This window comes from Colletotrichum jinshuiense, chromosome 2, assembly GCF_051148585.1.
Source record: "Colletotrichum jinshuiense chromosome 2, complete sequence".
Lineage (NCBI taxonomy): Eukaryota > Fungi > Ascomycota > Sordariomycetes > Glomerellales > Glomerellaceae > Colletotrichum > Colletotrichum jinshuiense.
The window spans coordinates 5,740,039-5,760,551 of NC_139309.1; the positions used below are offsets into that span (position 1 = coordinate 5,740,039).

At 53.2% G+C, this 20,513-nt stretch overlaps 4 protein-coding genes across 4 annotated transcripts; 3 read left to right on the top strand and 1 right to left on the bottom strand.

Moving 5' to 3' along the window:
- Window positions 1–905: 905 nt before the first annotated feature.
- Window positions 906–2,474, bottom strand: EsH8_II_001498 (aminotransferase class I/II-fold pyridoxal phosphate-dependent enzyme; the record flags this gene model as incomplete). Its single annotated transcript, XM_083264796.1, has 3 exons — window positions 906–1,370; window positions 1,445–1,587; window positions 1,643–2,474. 3 exons carry the CDS (start codon window positions 2,472–2,474, stop codon window positions 906–908), a joined length of 1,440 nt encoding a protein of 479 aa, XP_083122118.1.
- A 2,478-nt stretch (window positions 2,475–4,952) lies between these two features.
- EsH8_II_001499 (type I polyketide synthase) lies at window positions 4,953–13,020 on the top strand (the record flags this gene model as incomplete). The annotated part of the gene is made up of 4 exons (XM_083264797.1): window positions 4,953–5,594; window positions 5,650–5,807; window positions 5,882–11,575; window positions 11,634–13,020. The coding sequence occupies 4 exons, from the start codon at window positions 4,953–4,955 to the stop codon at window positions 13,018–13,020; spliced, it is 7,881 nt and encodes a 2,626-aa protein (XP_083122119.1).
- Window positions 13,021–13,664: 644 nt separating this feature from the next.
- On the top strand, window positions 13,665–16,353 carry EsH8_II_001500 (uncharacterized protein; the record flags this gene model as incomplete). Its single annotated transcript, XM_083264798.1, has 11 exons — window positions 13,665–13,719; window positions 13,810–13,868; window positions 13,945–13,999; window positions 14,096–14,241; window positions 14,338–14,353; window positions 14,421–14,636; window positions 14,707–14,972; window positions 15,052–15,066; window positions 15,122–15,304; window positions 15,379–15,845; window positions 15,921–16,353. 11 exons carry the CDS (start codon window positions 13,665–13,667, stop codon window positions 16,351–16,353), a joined length of 1,911 nt encoding a protein of 636 aa, XP_083122120.1.
- Window positions 16,354–17,064: 711 nt separating this feature from the next.
- On the top strand, window positions 17,065–19,339 carry EsH8_II_001501 (uncharacterized protein; the record flags this gene model as incomplete). The annotated part of the gene is made up of 2 exons (XM_083264799.1): window positions 17,065–19,168; window positions 19,221–19,339. 2 exons carry the CDS (start codon window positions 17,065–17,067, stop codon window positions 19,337–19,339), a joined length of 2,223 nt encoding a protein of 740 aa, XP_083122121.1.
- Between the last annotated feature and the right edge of the window lie 1,174 nt (window positions 19,340–20,513).

Here is a 20,513-nt window from a genome sequence, read left to right on the forward strand (position 1 = left end):
CTTGCACACAATTTCCCGCCGGAGCCCGAGGCGAGTACCAGCCAGTACAGACTCGAACCAGTGGACGAATACAACCCATTGCATTGGATTGAAGGATTTTCGTGACAGTGCAAAACGTTACACTGGCTTGAGCTCGGTAAGTCCACGGGGCTTGGTACGGATCAGCAACTGTCCGAAAGAGTGGGCTGCTCGGCGTTCGGTTCTTGGCGCGGGGAGGCGGAGGAATTAAGTACATAAACTGTGGATCGCTTAGGCTCCCCCATGCTGCCACTGAGGCGCGTATATCAACAACGCTTACCGGATGAGTAACCCTTGTCTCAGACCCCTGGATCTTCGGCAGGATTGGGAGAGGCGTTCTCAGGGGCGTGATGTAGGTCTGTCTGTAAGGCTAAGGCTCCCTCCATCCTCCCGCCCGCTCCCTCCCTGCGCGGCGGCCTCTGAGGGTGTCAAAGTTCGGAAGGACGGATATGCTACCGGCAGCGGATGGCTGCAGCACCAATGATGCTCCTTCACTAGGATTGGCCCACCAATCATCTCATCAATTCTTGCCTTGTGCGGATGGGTCGGAGACCAACGTGCAGTCCGTAAAACATTGGGGCATCATGGCGTTGGACTATATCGATTGCGGCGCTGTTTGGACCAAAGTATGCAACGAAACTATGGTAGCGGAGTTTAGAGTTGGGTAAGGGACTTTGTTGCCTTTAATCTAAATAATCGAGTGCTAAAGATAGCGAACATTTTGGCATTGCGACATCACCCTTATCCATTCGGATCTTTTTACAACTAACTTCATCACCCTCACCACCGTGCTTATGAGGTTAATCACGATGTTATTCAAATTAATAAGGTCTCGTAAAAAATCATTAACTCGATAAACTGCAATCCGAGGCAAGTTCTAGGAAAATCTAACTAGAGCCATTCATACCCTCCTTTGCAATCAGGTTCTGGGCGTGACGGGCTGCAGAGCACAGTTTAATTTGACCGTTCAACCCTTCACGTCGATTGTGCGCCTCGCATTCCATGGTTTCTTTGGCCCAACTGCAGATGGACGCGGCGAGTCTCTTGACATCCTCGTCCGTGTTGTGGCCATGGAAAACGAGCCTGATCCTATCTGTTCCTTTCGGAACAATTGGGAAGCTGATCGGGTACACCTGGAACCCTGCCAGTTGCAGGTGAATGGCAAGGTAGAGGTTGTGTTTAGGCTTCGTCCAGACTGGGCAGATCTGACTGACGAATGGCAGAGCGTCCCAGTCATCTTGCTCGAACAGGGGAAGGCGGAGGAAACCAGCATCGTTAGCTTTGTCCCAGATGGGATTCTCCGTGATTTCCTCAAGAAAGAGCTTCACCAGGTCTTGGACCCTGTCTTGAGCCTAGCTTGTATGTCAGTTACGCTTCTCAATGTAGTAAATGACGTAAAGAAAAGTGTGGGATTGGAAGTTCATACCGCCTGTGTTTTCCCGGCCTTCATTAACTTGTATGCAGCTCGGGTCGAAGCGACAATCAAATTCGGAGGCGAGGTCGAGTAAAGGACGGGTTTTGCATGGTTGATCAGCATTCTTCGAACCGTGGCGTTGGAGAGAATCGTGGCTAGAATATTCAGTATGATGTGCTACCGCTTTGAACCCGGGGCATGTGCACGTACCACCAGACCCGCAGAACGTTTTGCCGTAGTTCTGGTTCTGAACAGCGATTTCTTTCTCCAGGCCAAGCATGCTCACGTAGCCTCTGCCTTGTGGGCCGAAACAGCCAGAGCTGTGGGCTTCGTCGACAACGAATTGGGCATTGCCGTTGGGGAAGATCTCCTTGGCAGCCTGCACGAGTTCCTTAAGCGGGGACCCGTCGCCATCCATGCTATAGAAGGACTCCACGGCAATGACGATGGATCTCTGGCCGTTGCGGATCTGAGGCTGGGACTCCTTGACTGCCATGAGGGTTTCCACGAAGTCATTGACGTCGTTGTGGCGGAAAGGTCTCTGGCATAAAGCGAGGCTGTTTTTCATGCCGTTGTGGATGCTTGCGTGGACGAGCTCATCGTAGACAATGGCATCGCCGGGACGCGCAAGGGCAGTGAAGATTGCTTCGTTGGCCAAGGCGCCTGAACCGAGAAAAAGAGCGGACTCGACTCCATGGAACTCGGCGATTTCTCTCTCCACTGTCTCGAGGTACGTCGAGTTCCCGTTGAGTGGACGTGTTCCGGACGCACCCAACTGGAAATCTGGGTTCGCCTTGAGCTCCTCGAGAAAGGCCTCTTTCACAGCACCTGAGACGCCGAGAGAGACAACATCGCATGAAGAGAAGTCAACCATAGCAGTGTTCGTATGGAACATTGCACATGCCTGTTGAGCTCTGTTGGCGTCTAGCTCCTCTTCGAGATTTTTGTAGAAGATGGCGCCATTCTTCAAGTCGGGGCCTCGAACTTTCTGAGCCTTGGCCCATTCTTCCACGAAAGACGAAGTTCCAAGTGAGACGGTCATGATGACGAAAGTAGCTTAAAATTCTGCAAAGGTATGAATGAACTGAATTGAACAGGAAAGCTGAGTGGAAACCGAAAGCGCATTGAGTGTGATCAGCCTGCAGATAATGTCGGCTAAAAAGCTTGCCGGACCAGCACTTATGAGGGATATCAGTTGAGAGCCGTAAAAGCGAAATGGACAGTTCTTCTGAAATGGAACGGCCAGTCTGAAAATACAACCAGCCTAACACCATGCAATCATCATTTGTTGGCTTGATACGTATACATGCCATCGATTATCACAACCACGTCAGAGACAAACTTGAAATACGTTGGTAAGCACTTAATTTTCTTGGCAACTATTGCCACTTGTGTAGCTGCGCCCTTCCCAGGGTGCGAACATGCGCATTAGTTCGTACGATGAGACACTTGGACCTTGTAAAGGATTGCAGCGGCTTGACCGGCAGTAATCCCGATGTTGAAGTTTGAAGAACTCGGCAGGGGCCACCGGGTGTGTAGGCGCTGCAGATTAGGCTCAAAAGGTTGGGATGAACGAGGAGGATCATGTTACCCACATTAGCCTGGTCGTAAAACCTGCATTGAGCTCGCTTAACATCCGCTCGTTGGCTGTTCTTATTATTTTTGTCTAACTGTAAGGTATATAGATAGGTAGGGAGTTGTTTTATTGTGGAGACAAACACATCTACTAAAGAACTGTTCTATATGGTATGGACTTGAACAGTAGTTTGCCCCTATCATATTGTAGCTTATGGAGTTATTCCCCCCAGTTCTGAAGAGTTGATATGGGGTTAGTCTTGTACCTATGCGGGGTTAACAGCATATGGTTCGAGAGGTGGGTGGTAGTAGTGGATGTGAAGGATTCAATTTTATGTTCGCCAGAAACGCAGAAGTTCCACCTGCGGCACAGATCTCGGTAGCCCTCAGAGCCGGTGAGCGCCCCTGCAAGGCTTGACGCGATTGTGGCGGGAGCTCTTGGCAAAGTGACTGCATACTTGACGTGAACCTATGCCGTATTAGTGGGTGCGCAAGTTAGGCCCCAGCCCAAGCAGAGCCGGTCGGCTGCAGCGGAAAGGAGAGGCTGCAGGCATGATTGGCTCGGCCCCTGTCGCGGAGGAGGCGGCTGATGTAACATTGATCCACGTACAAAGTTGACAACATCTACCTACGCGGGCAACTGTAAAGGCCTGGAATCCTTGGTAGAGAGGCATGGGATGAAAATGAATTCGTCACTTGTCGAATGATCCTTTTGACGATACATGCTGCCAAATCAAAAACCCCACGCGGAGTGTAAAAGGTGGGTGAAGGGTGTGGATTCTGGAGAGGTGCCCAGGCGTCAGCTTACTGGATCCCCTGCATATGAACTGTTCTTTTCAGGGCATTTTTCCAATTGTTAGCAATCCGGAAGAAGTAATATCAAGGTCATTGAGTTATTGCTTGGAGAATCGTGAGACATGGCAAACACACCAATCCTTCAGGAAGGGAAGGAGGCTTCCATGACAAACTAGCTCTATGGGCCAACTAATCCACAAATTGAATCCTTGTCTGCTGTCCAAGACAAAGGGAAATGACTGAGATGTTCCATAATAACAGAGTATTGGGACGTAACTTAATAACACGTTACATGAGTAGTTATTAGCTTGCAGGAATCGCGCGAAAAAAAAAACACGCCCAAGACAGCATCAAGTTGCCCGTTCCGCAATGCCATCGAGTAGACTGGCATCCACTGGCAGAAAGCAGTTTTCGCAATGCAAACAGGGATCTGTATTAGCCCCACATTGTGAGGAACGCAAGTCCTTTGGACTTTGTAATAGTCTTCAAGTGCCACACCATCGTCAAGCACGCGTGGGACGTGTTCTTCGGTGGCGTACCAAAGCCCCCACGTGGATATGGAGGGCGGCTAAGTATACATCTTGTATCTTTTACTCTAAGGCGAGATGTATCAAGATACATTACACCGAGAGATATTGGATCCTATGCATTAGGCAGGTGAGTTGGAAACTTGGGTTACGCGTCGCTTACAGATATTGATCAAGGGGGTCAAGAGGTCTCACTCCCAGGAAGAAACGGCCTTGCACAAAACAGGCCACTTGAATCCTTTGGATGCAGCTGTGAATATCCTCGGACAAGTCCGAAGACAGTTCTTGCCAAGCGATGCTCTCGTACATGGCCCAGCCGAGACAAAGTTCATCCTCCTGTATAGGGTGTGACGCTCAGTCACATCACAGAGGCAATCGAGTAGAGAATAGTGAATTTGGTAACCTGAAGGATTACAGCCTTGCTCTTTGATTCGATAATATCAGTCAGCAACAAGTCATGTTGACTCCCTAGTAAATGAGGATGATTGTGTTTGATATAAAACTCATGAAAGCCCTGGAGTGTGGTATCAAGTGGACGTACGAACTGCATCTCACAAAAGCGCCATACTTAGAGCTTATCCGCTTCAACATTTTTTGGTTCGTTTCAACATCCCACTTTCACAATGCCGTCGCAAGAAACCTTAAACAGCGCGACAACCGAGGTGGAGCAGCCTATTCTCCAGAATACCTCATCAGAAAGCGGTGGCGCTATCAACACCAATGGCACATCCAATGTTACCGCTGTAGGTGTTTCCAATGGTCATGCCAATGGTCATGCCAATGGTCATTCCAATGGTTACGCAAATGGTCATACAAACGGTCATACCAACGGTCATGCCAACGGCCATCAAAATGGGCACACAAATGTTGCCAACGGGAACGGGGTATCTCCCTCTCCCACCCCACCCTTGTCGTCTAAAGAGCCGCCAATCCCTATTGCTATTTGCGGTATGGCACTTCGTCTTCCTGGTGGCTTGGAAAGTCCTCAGGACCTCTGGGACTTTTTGATAGCCAAAGGCGATGCGAGAAGCCGTGTGCCTGAGTCCCGGTACAACATTTCAGCCTACCACTCTGCCTCAGGCCGGCCTGGGTCCATTGCTACCCAATATGGCTACTTCCTCGATGACAACGTCAAACTTGGAAGCTTGGATGCAGGCCGCTTCTCCCTCAGTCGCGCTGAACTTGAGTTCGCCGACCCACAGCAGAGACGTATGCTGGAAGTCGTGCGGGAGGCTTTCGACGATGCTGGAGAGGTTGACTTCAAGGTTAGTACAGTCCATATGCGAAAGATAGAAAAGATCACCTATTAACTGATTCAAGGGTCGCACTATCGGCTGCTACATGGGTAGCTACGGAGAAGACTGGCTGGAGATGCAGAACAGGGATCACCAGCAGTCTGGCGTGAACAGAGTCGACGGCTACAGTGACTTCATGCTCTCCAGCCGTATATCATACGAGATGGATCTGAAGGGACCATGGTATGTTACCTGCCATCTCTATAATGATAATTATCCGTATTCAAAATCAGGAAGGATTGACTAACTCAAAATAGCATGACTGTCCGTACCGCCTGCTCTGCGGCTTTGATCTGTCTCAACGAAGCTTTTCAGGCTATCCAGAATGGGATCTGTGAGGCAGCGGTCGTTGGCGGTGCCAACTTGATCATGGCACCAGGCATGACGGCCTTCATGACTGAAAAGGGCGTTCTCTCGCCGGAAGGCCACTGCAGAACGTTTTCCGCCGACGCGAACGGCTACGCTCGAGGAGAAGCTGTTACGGCAGTCTTTGTCAAGCCTTTGGATGCCGCCATCCGCGATGGAAACCCCATCCGAGCCGTTATTAGATCAGTCGTGTCTAACAGTGACGGCAAGACCCCGGGAATCGCTCAGCCCAGCACCGAGAGCCAGGAGAGCTTGATGAGAAAGGCCTACCGGGAGGCGGGCATCTCGGATTTGTCCAAGACGGCCTTCGTCGAGTGTCACGGAACTGGTACCCCCGTTGGTGACCCCATCGAGACTAACGCCGTCGCGAGGGTCTTTGGAGATGCGGGCGTCTATATCGGCTCCGTCAAACCTAACCTGGGTCATTCCGAGGGCGCTTCTGGCTTAACATCTCTCATCAAAGCGGTTCTTTCGCTAGAGAATCGCACTATTCCTCCCAACATCAAGTTCACCAGCGGCAACCCCAAGATTCCTTTCAAAGAGAGGAAGTTGACGGTTCCACTGGAGGCAACACCATGGCCCGAGGATCGCCTTGAGCGAGTCAGTGTCAACTCCTTTGGAATTGGCGGCTCAAATGCCCATGCAATTCTGGACTCGGCTCGCAGCTACAACATACCATCCAGGTCTGTGGACGCTGCCGAGGGACTTCTCGAGAACAAGACTCACCTGCTGCCGTTCTCCGCCACTTCCTCGTCATCGCTGCAGAAGATGACAAGTAAGCTTCAGGAGTGGATTCGAAAGAACCCAGATAAGCTAGAAGAACTGGCTTATACTCTGAGCAACAGAAGAGAGCATCTGCAGCATCGGTCTTTTATGGTAGCCAGCCTGGACAAGCTTCCGGACGCAGCATCCCAGGGCCTGCGCGCTGGCAACACCTCTCCCAATGTTGTCATGGTCTTCACCGGGCAGGGTGCGCAGTGGCCCCGCATGGGCCGCGAACTGCTTTTGCGTGGGGACCTCGCCTTTCAGAGTAGTATCCGATCTCTCGATAAGTACCTGCGTGAGGTGCCCGACGCTCCGGAGTGGACTATCGAAGAGGAGCTGCTCAAGCCCGCTAGGAAGTCTGGTGTCGCTAGAGCAGAGCTCTCGCAGCCCCTGTGTACGGCTGTTCAGATTGCTTTAGTTGATCTGTTTTCATCACTTGGTGTCGAGCCACACGCGGTAGTTGGCCACAGCAGTGGCGAGATTGCGGCGGCCTATGCAGCAAAGTCTCTCACGGCAAAGGAAGCTATCATTGTGGCTTGGCAAAGAGGTCTTGCTGCCAAAGAGCAAAACCGAGCCGGCGCTATGGCTGCCATTGGACTCGGTCGGGAGGAGGTCAGCAAGTTTCTGTCTGCCCCCAAGGTCGTCATCGCTTGCGAGAATTCCCCGCGCAGTGTCACCATCTCTGGAGATGCGGACGCAGTTCAATCGGCTGTCGACCGGATCCAGCAGGCGCATCCTGGTATCACGGCGAGGTTGCTCAAGGTTGAGAAGGCCTACCATTCTTACCACATGGCCGAAGTCGGCGACTTCTACACGACCGCCCTTGGCAAGTATCTACCAGACTTGGTCGATCAGAAGAGAAAGACTCAAGCAACATCCACGGATGTCCGACCTGGTACTTTATTCTTCTCTAGCGTCAGCGGGACAGGTGAGCCCATGAAGGCAGGTGAGCTTGACGGCAGCTACTGGCAAAAGAACCTTGAATCTCCAGTTCTCTTCAACGACGCTGTTGCTGGAATCATTAGGAACGTCCAAAATGCTGTGTTCCTCGAAATCGGGCCTCATGCCGCCTTGGCTGGACCCGTGAGACAGATCATGACGGCGGCTAGCGATGGCTCGACCTCGGCGTCACCGTACTTTGGGGCCATGACCCGTGGCGAGAACTGCGTCGAGTCCTTCTTGACTTCGGTTGGCCGCTTGTATGAGCTCAATGTCCCCGTCGACTTCTCCAAAATTACGACGAAGACGACTTCGCTCCATGGGCTTCCTCATTACCCTTGGGACCACGACGCAAGCTATTGGCGTGAGTCAAGAATCTCCCACGAGTGGAGATATCGTGAATTCCCTGCCCATCCTCTCCTGGGCATACGCCAGCTCGAGAGCACTACGCTGGAGCCCAGCTTTCGGAACATGCTCTTGTTGGATGACGCGCCCTGGCTTCGGGATCACTGCATCGAAGACAATGTCATCTTCCCTTGCGCTGGCTACGTGTCCATGATTGGCGAGGGAATCCGGCAGATTAGCCCGCGCCAACAAGACCAAGCCCCTGGGGACAACGGATTCACTATCCGCAACATGGTCCTCAACTCGGCACTGGTTCTGAACGAAGGGACCCCGGCCGAGATGGTTACTACATTCCGTCCCGTACGCCTCACAGACTCGCTCAACAGCCAGTGGTGGACATGGACTATTGCCTCGCACAACGGTCATGTCTGGATCAAGCACTGCAGTGGCGAGGCTACATCGGAAGAGCTGGGGCCCGAGGATGCACCCGATACCACTCAACTGCCGCGGAAGGTGGAGCGACGCAAGTACTACGACGTGCTTAGCCGGGCTGGTATCGGATACGGCCCCAAGTTCCAGCGTCTGGACGACATCAGAACGGGATCCCTGGAGAGCGTGTCGGCGGCCAGATTGCCCAAGAACCCGTGCGGCGACGAGCACCACTACCACTTGCACCCCGCCGTTATTGATGCTTGCATTCAATCAGGACCCCTAGCCGCGACACGCGGCCACATCGAGGCGAAGCACTACAGGAGAGTCCCTACAAAGATTGACCGGGTAGTCGTTCACCGGGTCGACCCTGATGTCGACATGCGGGCTGCGGCTTCGGCTGTGTTTATCAAGGGCAGCGGCGAGGTTATCAGCCGTGTTCAATGTATCGCCAATGGCAAGATTGTCCTTGATATGCAAGGAGCCAAGCTTTCACCCCTTGAAGAGGCTGCTGCTGTTGAGGCCACTGTCGAGACGGCATCCACCGGCAATGGTGATGAGGTAGAAGCGGCAGCCGCGCCAAAGGCTCTCACAGAGGAGTTGACCACGAGTCGTCTCACTTGGTCGCCCCATATCGACTTCTTGGATGCGAACAAGCTCATCAAGCCCGAGGTTCCTCGCCATCTCTACACACCTATGTTAGACAAGATGGTCCGGATGTGCTTCATCTATTCCCAGAGACGCATCAAATCCATCAAGGAGGACAACCTGATCAAGGACACCCTACCGGAGCACATGCATAAGTACATGTTGTGGATTGACTCTCAAGTCGCCAAAGAGGCAGACGACACTCTCACCTCGCTGGACGATTCAACTCTTCTTGAAAGAATCGGAGTCCTCATCCAGCAGATGGAGGGAACCCCGGTCGAGGACTGTGCATCGTCGATAGAGAAGGTGCTCAAAAACATCGACGGCTTGTGCACTGGCAACACGGACGCCCTCGAGATGCTCCTGGCCGATGGAACTCTCACCAAGATCTACGTCGCTACCGACGCCTGCGATCGCTCAGACTTCATCCGCCATCTGGCCCATAGCAAGCCTAATCTGCGCATCCTGGAGATCGGAGCTGGTACTGGAGCTTCTACTGCCAGCATGTTGAGGCACTTGATCCTACCCGTTGGACAGCCACTGTATTCCAAGTACACCTTTACTGATATCTCTGCCGGGTTCTTTGTCGCAGCCAAGGAGCGTTTCACCGGGTACCGGAACATCGAATACCGCGTGCTGGACATCAGCAAAGACCCCACTGAGCAAGGCTTTGCTGATGATGAAAAGTACGATCTTGTCATTGCAACCAACGTCCTCCACGCAACCAAGAGCCTCCAGGAGACCCTGAGAAATGTGCACAAGCTTCTTGACCACCGCGATGGTAGACTGCTTCTGCACGAACTCGACAGCCCTTCCAAGTGGCCCAACTACATCTTCGGCACACTTGCTGGCTGGTGGTATGGTGCACCGGACGGCCGACCAGAGCAGCCCTATGTCTCGCCCACACGTTGGGCAAAGGAGCTGGAAGAGGCCGGTTTCGATGGTCTGGACGCCGTTATTCGAGACGCCGAGGAGCCGCACCAGCTCAATGCTATCATGGTCGCTCGAGTACGACCTCGTTCCAAGAACACCGAGAAGCCCATTGTTCTTCTCTGCGACGAAGGGGAGCCCCTTGTAGAAACCATGTCATCACAGCTCGAAAAGAGAGGATACACCGTTAACCACCGCCAGCTTGGCCAACCGCTCCCGGATGAGCCTCAGGACATTGTTTCTCTGCTGGATGCCAGCAGTCCTTTTTTCGACGGCATTGAGCAAGATCGCTTCAAATCATTCCAAGGAATCTTGGAGGCGCTCGGTACGTCTGGTGCAGGCATGCTGTGGGTGACGCATCTGTCTCAGGTTGGTTGCAAGGATCCCAGATTTGCTCAGATCATCGGTACCGCCCGTACTATCCGCACGGAGTCGCTACTGGACTTGGCTACTTGTGAGGTTGAAGATCTCAGCGGTTCCTTGAACACGGTCGTAGATGTTCTCGACAGGTTCCAAGCGAGACCCAGAGTTGCGGATGAGTCTGAAGAAGGCGACGCGCTGGATCTCAAGCCCGATTACGAGTATGCCATCGTCGATGGAGTGGTCAAGGTGGGACGCATCTACCCATTCTCGCTGAAGAGCGAGCTTATCGATTCCGTGCCGGAGACGAAGGCTGGCTTCTCGGATGATGCGAGGGTGGCCCTCGCCATGACGAAGCCAGGACGCTTGACTACGCTGCACTGGGCAAACGGTGCTGGAGACGGCGAGAAAGTACTGGAAGGAGACGATGTCGAAGTGCAGATCTTTGCAGCTGGATTGAACTTTAAGGACGTCCTCGGTGCCTTGGGCGTCGTGCCGTATCCCGAGGCCGGTCTTGGTCTCGAAGGTGGTGGTATTGTCCGCCGCACCGGTCCCGACGTCAAAGATCTTCAGCCCGGGGATCGCATCATGTTCCTGGCTGATGGATCGTTCGCCAGCCACGTCGTGACGCCCGAGAGACTCTGTGAGAAGATCCCTGCAGACCTGTCGTTTGAAGACGCGGCAACCATGCCTGCTGTATTCGCAACAGCTGTCTGTTCGCTCTTCAACATTGGCGGACTGCGGAAAGGACAATCAGTTCTCATCCACAGCGCGGCGGGCGGTGTTGGTCTCGCTGCTATGCAACTCGCCACCATGGCCGGGGCTGAGATTTATGCAACGGTCGGTAACGAGGAGAAGGCCAGGTACCTCGTCGATGCTTTTGGCCTGCCCCGGAACCGTATTTTCAACTCCCGCGACGCCAGCTTTGTTGAGGGCTTGATGAAGGAGACCAAGGGCCGCGGAGTGGACCTCTGCTTGAATTCGTTGTCCGGAGAGTTGCTTCATGCTACTTGGCGCTGCGTTGCCGAGTTTGGTAAACTAGTTGAGATCGGCAAGCGTGATTTCCTCGGCGGAGGCAAGCTCGATATGGAAGTTTTCCTCGCCAGTCGGAGCTACTGCTGCTTCTACTTGGACGCGGAGATGGCCAGGAGACAGTCCTTGGTCAAGGAGTGAGTTTTCTGTGTCCTACCTGGTCCCGAGCCTCAAACTGACAATGAACTTTTCTAGACTCCTTCAAACCATCCTTCTGCATCTCAGAATGGGTCACATCAAGCCGCTCACGCCCAAGAAGGTGTTCGATGCCTCGTCTGTTCAAGAGGGCTTCCGACACCTCCAGCAGGGTACCCACATCGGCAAGATCGTCTTCTCTGTACGCAAACCCGACGGCAGCATCAACATCGACACAGGAAAGATGGCCAAGTCGACTCGGAAGTTGAAACTCGATGGCTCGGCCTCATACCTGCTAGTGGGCGGTCTTGGTGGCCTAGGACGGGCGGTCGCAAGACACCTTGTCGAGCAGGGCGCCCGCCGCTTGGTGTTCATGTCTCGAAGCGCCGGCTCAGGTCCAGAGGACGGCGACACGGTTCGCGAGCTTGAGAGCATGGGGTGCCATGTTGAGCTCGTGAGGGGCAGCGTCGTCAGCAAGGATGATGTTTGCCGTGCCATTGCACAGGCCTCAAACCTGAAGGGAATCATCCAGGCCTCCATGGTCCTCCGTGACGAGAACTTCATCCGTATGAGCCTTGAACACTGGAACCAGGCTGTAGCTCCCAAGGTGACTGGTACATGGAATCTTCATCACGCAACCGTTGAGGCCGGCGTCAACCTCGACTTTTTCGTCCTCTTCTCGTCCATGTCCGGAGTCACGGGCCAGGCCGGACAGGCCAACTACGCCGGAGCGAACACCTTCTTGGACACTTTCGTCCAGTACAGGACCGGGTTGGGTCTCGCTTGCTCGGCTCTCGACATCGGTGCCGTGCAGGATGTCGGATACGTGTCTCAAGACGAGGCTCTACTCAAGAGAATGAAGGCCGTCAGCGCTCACGGGATCACCGAACCGGAGCTCATGGAGGCTCTCACGGCTGCCATTCTAATTCCGCAATCAAGCGCAAGCGCAAAGACTAGCAACGAAGAGTATATCGACAAGCACACCATTGGTCTCGGCCTATCGACCAACGTTCCCCTCAACAGTAAGGAGAGCCGAGCCTTCTGGAGAAAGGACCGCAGGATGGCGGTGTACCACAACAACGCCAGCAAGTCTGCGGCTGAGACCGCGGGGACCAGCGGTAGCGATGGCCTCAAGTCGTTCTTGGCCCGCGCCAAGTCAGACACATCAATCCTGAAGACTGAAGAGTCGGCCAACCTGCTCGCCATAGAGATTGGCAAGAAACTATTTGGTTTCCTCTTGAGGTCGGACGAGGACCTGAATACGACGGTACCGCTGGCGCAGCTTGGCATGGACTCTCTTGTCGGCGTGGAGATGCGCAGCTGGTGGAGACAGGCGTTCGGATCCGACATCAGCGTGCTCGAGTTATTGGGTATGGGAAATCTGGATGGACTTGGAAGGCATGCGGCCGATGGCTTGTTGAAGGTATTTGGTGATGCGCCTGCGTAGAGCTTGCTCACCACTTCTGGGGTTGATTTTCGGTGCCCATGCTTTTATTGAACTAGCTTGATATGCTTTCCTGTCGGTCTGGTTTTTTTTACATCTCATTGTTTCTTTTTAGAGGTTGGCTGTCAAGGTTTTCGTCGAAGGGTTGATTCTATTGTTCCCAAAACGGTGCTAAATGGCAGCGCATTGGACTGTTGAAGGCGTTTGGGAAAATTCACTAGACTGTGCTTAGATCATGGCGTTGAGGGAATTGATATACAGAAATGAACTTTTGATACACGATCCCGATACAAGTTCAGATTTTGGTGTTCGACATGCATAAGAGCAGCAACACCGCTGCTCAAGTGTGACTCCATGTACAAGAGAGGTTACCATAACTCTCGTATCCAACAACACCAGATTAGTGGGGGAATCCTTCGAAAAGCAATACCGCGCTGAGACACCAACTCTTGGCAGGTTGCAGGCCAAGCTGCGCTTACATCAGCACTATGCCGTCATATAAAAGCGTTGTTTTCCCCGCCGTTGTATCGAGTGGCATGACCATTGGGGGTGACCGCGTCTGTCTGATGTGAGCATTGAACAAAAGTACTTACCGCCACCACATCGCGGCTGTTCTTCCCTTTAAAGTCATTCTTTTTTATGCAGAAATGAAGCTCAACAAGTCTTGCGACCAATGCAGGCTGCGGAAAGTTCGATGCATCGGTACGCCTTACTTCTTTGCTGCTTCGATCGGGATGCAGTGGCATTCCTCGTCTTGCCCCAAGCCTTCTAATGACTTTCATATGTTCCTAGTGCCGCCCCCTGAGCCGAACTCAGCCACGAGGACTCCAACGGCCTGCATTAACTGCTCTGTATGTTTTCCGTGACAACCCGCGACAACCCGCAAGTCACGCCTTCAAACGGCAGAATTGCCTCTAACGCTTATAGAATCGCAACGATTCTTGCAACTTCAGCACTTTCCGGCGTAGAGCCAGAGTGAAAGGTAACTCGATATCAATAATTGTGCTTGAAGGCAGCTCCTGCCCTCGTTGCCCAATAAAGTAAGCTGGAATTCTTAACTTATTCAAAACCGCCGCAGTGCCAGCAGCTTTACTTTTTGCCGATTCGCCAAGCTATGGCCCAGGCCATGATAGTATCGCTGGAGATGATGAACTTTACATCGACCGTATTCTCCGATGTGGCCCTCAGGATATCGTTCTCTGCGACGAGTCCACAATCGTCAAGGTTTGGAATCTACTTTGCCAATTTTTATTCCTTGCACTTTGATAACGCTCTTCCTCCGGCCCCCGAAGGTAGACGCTGACACCTCTTACTTTGCAGGCGCCAAATGATAGTGGTATGTTCATTATCGTCATACTTTCCAAAAAATTACAAATTCATACATATGTCTAACTATGGTTCAGTTCCAAGCTCAACGGTCTCGTTCTTCTCCAACGATAGGATAACCTCGCTGGCGGACAGACTCGGCACAGATAGCCTACGGGAGCTTGTCGAGAACCTTGATGACCTGATCAAGAAACGGGTCTGTCAAAAGCAGACGACCCGATGGGATGGGATCGATTTCCAGAAACCTGAAACTGTAATGATCCAACCTCAAATGGCTCAGGCTTTCATCCAAGGTAAGTCAATCCGGCACCAGTCATTAAATAATGATTATGTGGTATTCAAGTTAAATCTGACGCAACTTAGCCTTTTTTGAGTACATTCATCCTGTCTACGCCTTTCTCGATCGAGAAGACTTTGTTGCGCAAGCCTCAGATGTCTATCTGGATGATGTTTTGCAGATCAGCCCAGCGTTTTCTGCTCTCTATCACTCTGTTCTGGCTCTCGGTAGCCAGTTTTATCACTGCGGAAGCTTCGTGCCTCATGCTGGCCAGGCATGGGACCTGTTTCAAGTATCACTTGGAAAATTATCCGAGATACTAGCGCCACCCGTTATGCTCGTCAACCTTCAGGTGCGCAGGGTGCTCTTCTTGCGTGTTTGTCTTGTTGTTCTGCCAAATTGCAGTACTGACTACCAATACCGCATACTAGGCTTTGACAGCAATGGTGAGTCTCCTTGGTCCGAAGCATGAGGTTGTGACGTTGACAGCGTCCTTTACAGTCCATTTTTGCCATGAATGCTTGCTGTCTGCAACTTGACCAAACACTCATCTCCGAGGCTGCAAGAATGGCCCAAGCTCTAAAATACCACAAGTCTTCCAATTCCGATGCCAACCAACTCAAAGCATTTTGGACCGTCTATTTTATCGAAAAGATTTCGGCTTTCTCGGAATGCCAAAGCTCAGTAGGGATACATCAAACGCTGCCATTCGTATGCAGCATGTTGGGAATTGACTCGCTAACTCGTCTTACAATTAGCTGTTGGTAGACGAAGACATCGGTTGCATGATCCCCCTAGCACCCGAGTCTGTCTTTGGGGATTATGACTGGTTCACGTCCGCGATCCGGCTGGCCAGAATTTCCTCGATCGCGTACTCGTCTCTCTTTTCAGTCAATGCCTCGTCGAAATCCAAGGCTGCACTGGCGACCGCCACCGCGCGCGTTCGACATCTCCTGGAAGGCTGGCGGATGTCCGTGCCCCCGCCGTTCAGGCCAGGAGAGGCCGTTTGGCAGGATGACGATCTGACCCCAAGCACAAAGCTTGTCCTGTTACAGACGCAGTACGCGTATTATAACCTTGTCTTCGCCCTGGAGAGGCTGGCCATTCACATCGACCGGGAAGAGTCAAAAAGGCGCGAAGAAAGCAAGATGAGTTTGATGAGTGCTGCTCGCAGTGTGGTGGAGCTGATCGTCTTCGTCGACTTTGAACCCTACCTCCCGATCTTGTAAGCCCACAACCAGACTCTTTGGAGCGCGACTCGCCGAGTTGGACTAATGCGTTTTTGTCAATCTGCGTCTAGTATATCCGGCACAATGCCTTTGTCGGCACTCTTTATTCTCTTCGACTTCATCATCCACAATCCAAAACATTCGAGAACCGAGGAGAATCTCGTGCTTCTTGACATGGTGTCTCGCTACTTCGGCATCATAGACTCCGTATCAAGAGGGGCGTTACCGGGCAGCATCATCTCCGAGTTTGCCAGCATCGCTCGACAATACGTCTCGAGTTCTCGACAAGGTACTGTCGAGTCCGGGTCTGACTCTTTCGGAAGCACTCCGGATCATGCAGTCGCGATGACATCGACCGACTGGACACCGGATGTTTCTGACGGCCCAGACACTTCATCGCTCAACTATCCTACTCCAAACAACAACACAGCCAATGTGAAAATGGGTGAGTTGAAGACACTATTCGGCTGGGTTTTCCCAGACTGGGGTGACGCATCGACATAAGTGGAAAATGGAGTTTTACTGGGATCAGCGTAGGCCGCGGAGGCTGAGTTGGGTCAATATCTTCGCTGGGCCTTGTTTATACATGATACAAGTATTGCAGGGCCCGGATTGTGGAGTGAATACAAATCCGTTTACATTGAATGGGCCAATCTTGCCGCCAAACGGGATTATGCAGAGAACCCCGAATTTGATGAGATGCCACACCGTATACTTCTCGGCGTTGTTGCCTCTATGAAGACAAGGATGTAGACCTGAGAATGCTGCTGCCTAAGTTGAGGACGCCAAGATAATGCGTGTCCAAAGGCAGCCATGACTGTGATATTGGCAGCAAAGTAACTACAGCTATTGAGGTCTCGATGCTAGGATCCGTATCTGCTATTTAACGAGACTGAACGCTGTATGCCGACGGCGCGGGCTCTATATATTTTGACCCAGTGATGATACCATTGACTCAATATAGCTACAATAATCAGAGTCATCATAATAATTCCCTTATACCTCTATGGTGACGGTGTTTGCTTATTATAGGGCCGCTTATGGCGATGACCTGTTCTAGCCACAAATGGCATGTCAGCCAATTGTCCATACAGACCCACACCGAGACGATCCTGAGTTGACGTTGAGACGGATTTGCTCGCTATATTTCTATGACTACCGTCTACACGCAGTCTCTCAGGCCGCGCAGACTGACCCGCTCTCCGTTCCGCCACGATGCATCCGGCATACCGGCATCTTGCGCCGAACCAGATCCGGCTCGTCGCTCTGAACCCCGGCACCGCGTCGGATCCCCTCACATGCACGCTGCACGAGACCGCGCTGGACTCGGCGCCCGCGTTCGAAGCGGTGTCCTACGTGTGCGGCCCGCTGGACCTGACCGACACCCTCGTCGTTCTGCCCGGCCCCGTTGCAGCCCTGGACGGAGTGCCATCTTCCGGAATTACGCACGCCGTCTCCATCATGCCTCACGTGTCCTCGCTTCTGCACTCCCTCCGCAGCGCCACCGAGTCGCGGACGCTATGGGTCGACGCCCTCTGCATCAACCAGGCGGACGTGGCCGAGAAAAGCGCCCAGGTGCAGCAGATGCGGCAGATCTACGCGCGAGCCCGCCGCGTCGTGATCTGGCTCGGCCCGGCCGACGAGGACGGCAGCAGTGACCGCGCGCTCGCGTTCATGGAGAAGATGGCAATGCACAAAAAGTTCGCCGACAGGGGCCACTACTTGGGCGGCCAGAGGGTCGGCTCGGATACCAGCTCCGAGTGCGGCGTCGGGAGGTGCGGCGACGCATCGGAGGACGAAATGGAGGAGGAGGACGACGACGATGACAGCACAGGGGATGAAGGCTACGGGAGCGGACTTCCGTCTGACGATGGCGCTTCATCGACGGCCTCCTCGGAAATGCGGGCTTACTTGGAACGGGTAGAGCAACCTGAGCCCCTCAGGTCCAATTCCGAGCTTCTGTGGGAGTGGCTTTGCGGGTTCATCGACGGTGTCCAACAGAAGCTGCAACGCCAGTACACGTACTACTTTGTCTACGGATACTGGAACCCCCTTTGGCGCCGGAGGGTGGACCGGGCATGGAGCAGGGCCGTGGCGGCTTGGGCCCTCAATGCGAAGAGGGTCAGCCACATCGCGTTCGGGAAGCCCGTTCTGTACGAAAACGACATGCACCACTTCTTCCAGGAACGTTACCGCGACGGCTGGGCCGACGTCGACCGGCTTCTCGCCCGTCCGTGGTGGGTCCGGGCATGGGCTGTCCACGAAGCCTGGAGCGCGGGCGACACGGCGGTGCTCCAATGCGGGCGGCGGACAATCAAGTGGAAGACGCTGCAGAAAGCGCTGCCGTACGAGGAGGCCTGGGACGACATGGGTAACGTGATGGTTGAGACACAGGACCCACGGATTGAGCAATGGTCGCAGCTCAGGGAGCGGTACGCGGTCGCCTTTCACCTGTGCAAGAAGAGGCTCCTCGGCGGGAGGCTGTCGGATCTCCTCTGGAACACGTGGGAACGAGAGGCGGACGACCCCCGAGACAAGGTCTTCGCAATGCTGGGCCTCGTAGGTAAAGGCGACGGCCTCCTGCTACCCGACTACAGTAAGCCGCCGGTTCAGGTCTTTTGCGAGGTTGCCAGGAATATCATCCGCACCGAGGACAGTCTTGACATTCTGTTGGCAGCGGGGACGCCGGGGGAGGCATTCAAAGAAGGCATCCTGCCATCGTGGGTACCCGACTGGCGCAACAATTTCTGGCGTCACAATCCGAGGGCGGCTCCTCTAGTTGACCGATCTCGGATACACTCTCTCCACGTCACCGGTTCCGTTTTATCCATCATCGTCAACGGCCATGGTTTCACGGCTTGCGCGGACGAGAAGGCCGTCGCTTGGTTCACCAATGACCTTGAGCGGCTGCACGTTCGTGCCGTGCTAATCGACGAGATCGGCTCTGTCGGTCGGCCACAGACTCGTCTCCCAATCGACACCAAGGAGGTCGCCGACGCCGCTTGCTCCATTGTTAACGCTGCATTCGTGGATGGCGTGCCCCACTGGTGGGACAATAACGAGAAGGGCGGGGTGCCGGGTTTGGTCAGGAAAGTATTGATGGCAGGTTCCCGCGGTGAGAGGACAGAGGAAGAGGCCGTCCAAAACACCATGCTAGCGCGGAGAGCGTTCGTCACGCGGCATGACAAGTATGTGTGTATCGGCGCGCGCGAAACACGACTAGGTGACCTCGTCTTCATCGTCGCTGGTTGCAACGTTCCCCTTGTTTTCAGGGAAAAGGCGGACGGGCCCGTGTACGAACTGATTGGTGAAGCCTACGGTAGGTACTCATCAGCAATGGGCGGTTTGTGTATTGCTGACAAGAACCTTAGTCCATGGAATCATGCACGGCGAGGCAATTTCCCAGATGAAGTCGACAAGCTGGTGGGAGAAGCTCGCCTGGTGGCGGCCGCCAAAGGAGGTGAAGTGGCGCGACATAGAAGTTCAATAGTCTGTGCAAGTGCGAGGAGGTCTTGAACTAATGCGGAATCATGGTATTACGTTTCATGTTTTGCTTTACAGAGCGTATAGGTAAATGCGTGTAAAATAACGGGAAACCCTTCCATCGACCTATCCCGCCACGTGGACGACGGTATGGCTGGGGACGAGGGATCGTTCAAAGGGGAGTGTAATAATGTCAAGAAAATTTAACTTCACATGATACATTCCTCAACAAAGGTCCGGCAAAGTTCTTTGAAACTCTTAATCGTGGCCTGTAAACTCTTCGCCGTTCAAATTCAGCAGGGGGGGCTTTACAAAGGTAACTATCGAGTGTGTTTACGTTCTTCTGTTTTCAATCCAACATCAGTTTGAAGCACTGCTGTGTGTAATTGCTCCAGTATTTCCACAACACATAGCAAGCCTAATGTTGCCGGCCATGCCAACATGCAATGCAACTGCGAGGTTGAAAAGGGGTGATAGGCTCTGGCAGCAGCGGCTTTGCCGGCTAAGGATCAAGGGAGTAAAACCACGACGAGTAGAAAACAACGAATTCCAAGAAGAGCTTTGAATCGTCCAAAGGGGAAAAGGAAGAAAGGATAGCAAACGAGAGTCGGGAAACCGACCCCGTGCGTCCTCAAGCACGTTCCCAACCCACGTTTCTACAACCTCCACGCAAGTTCAGGGCACAAGGCGCGTCTCCGTCCTCGATGCTGGAGACCGGGTTACCAATACACGGTCTGAACCATCTCTCAACCGCACACCGATCCTCATCGACGATGAAGACACTGTTGTTCATAGATGAGACAACCCTAAGCCTCAGCACGACTGGTCATCTCTTCCAGAGCGTTTCCAGTCCACAAGAAATGCCCTGTGGCAGGATCACGACTTATATTGCGTATTGACGTTATGGTCTCGGGCAATGACCCCAGGGACGACGAAAACAGACGATCATCGCTATAAAAAGCAGAATGTATGACCAACTCGGATCCGAAGGATAGTCGACGGCGAAGTAGCAAGAGGATACATCCGCCGAGGTCCGTGATCCGTTTGACACTGGGGTTAGGTAGAGACACGCTTAGGATCAACAGCGAGACCTACGATATCCAGCCAGGATGCCTGTCTCGCGGACAGTAGATCAGCAGACGTTTCAATAACCACAGTATCCACGGACTTGCGGGGGAGTT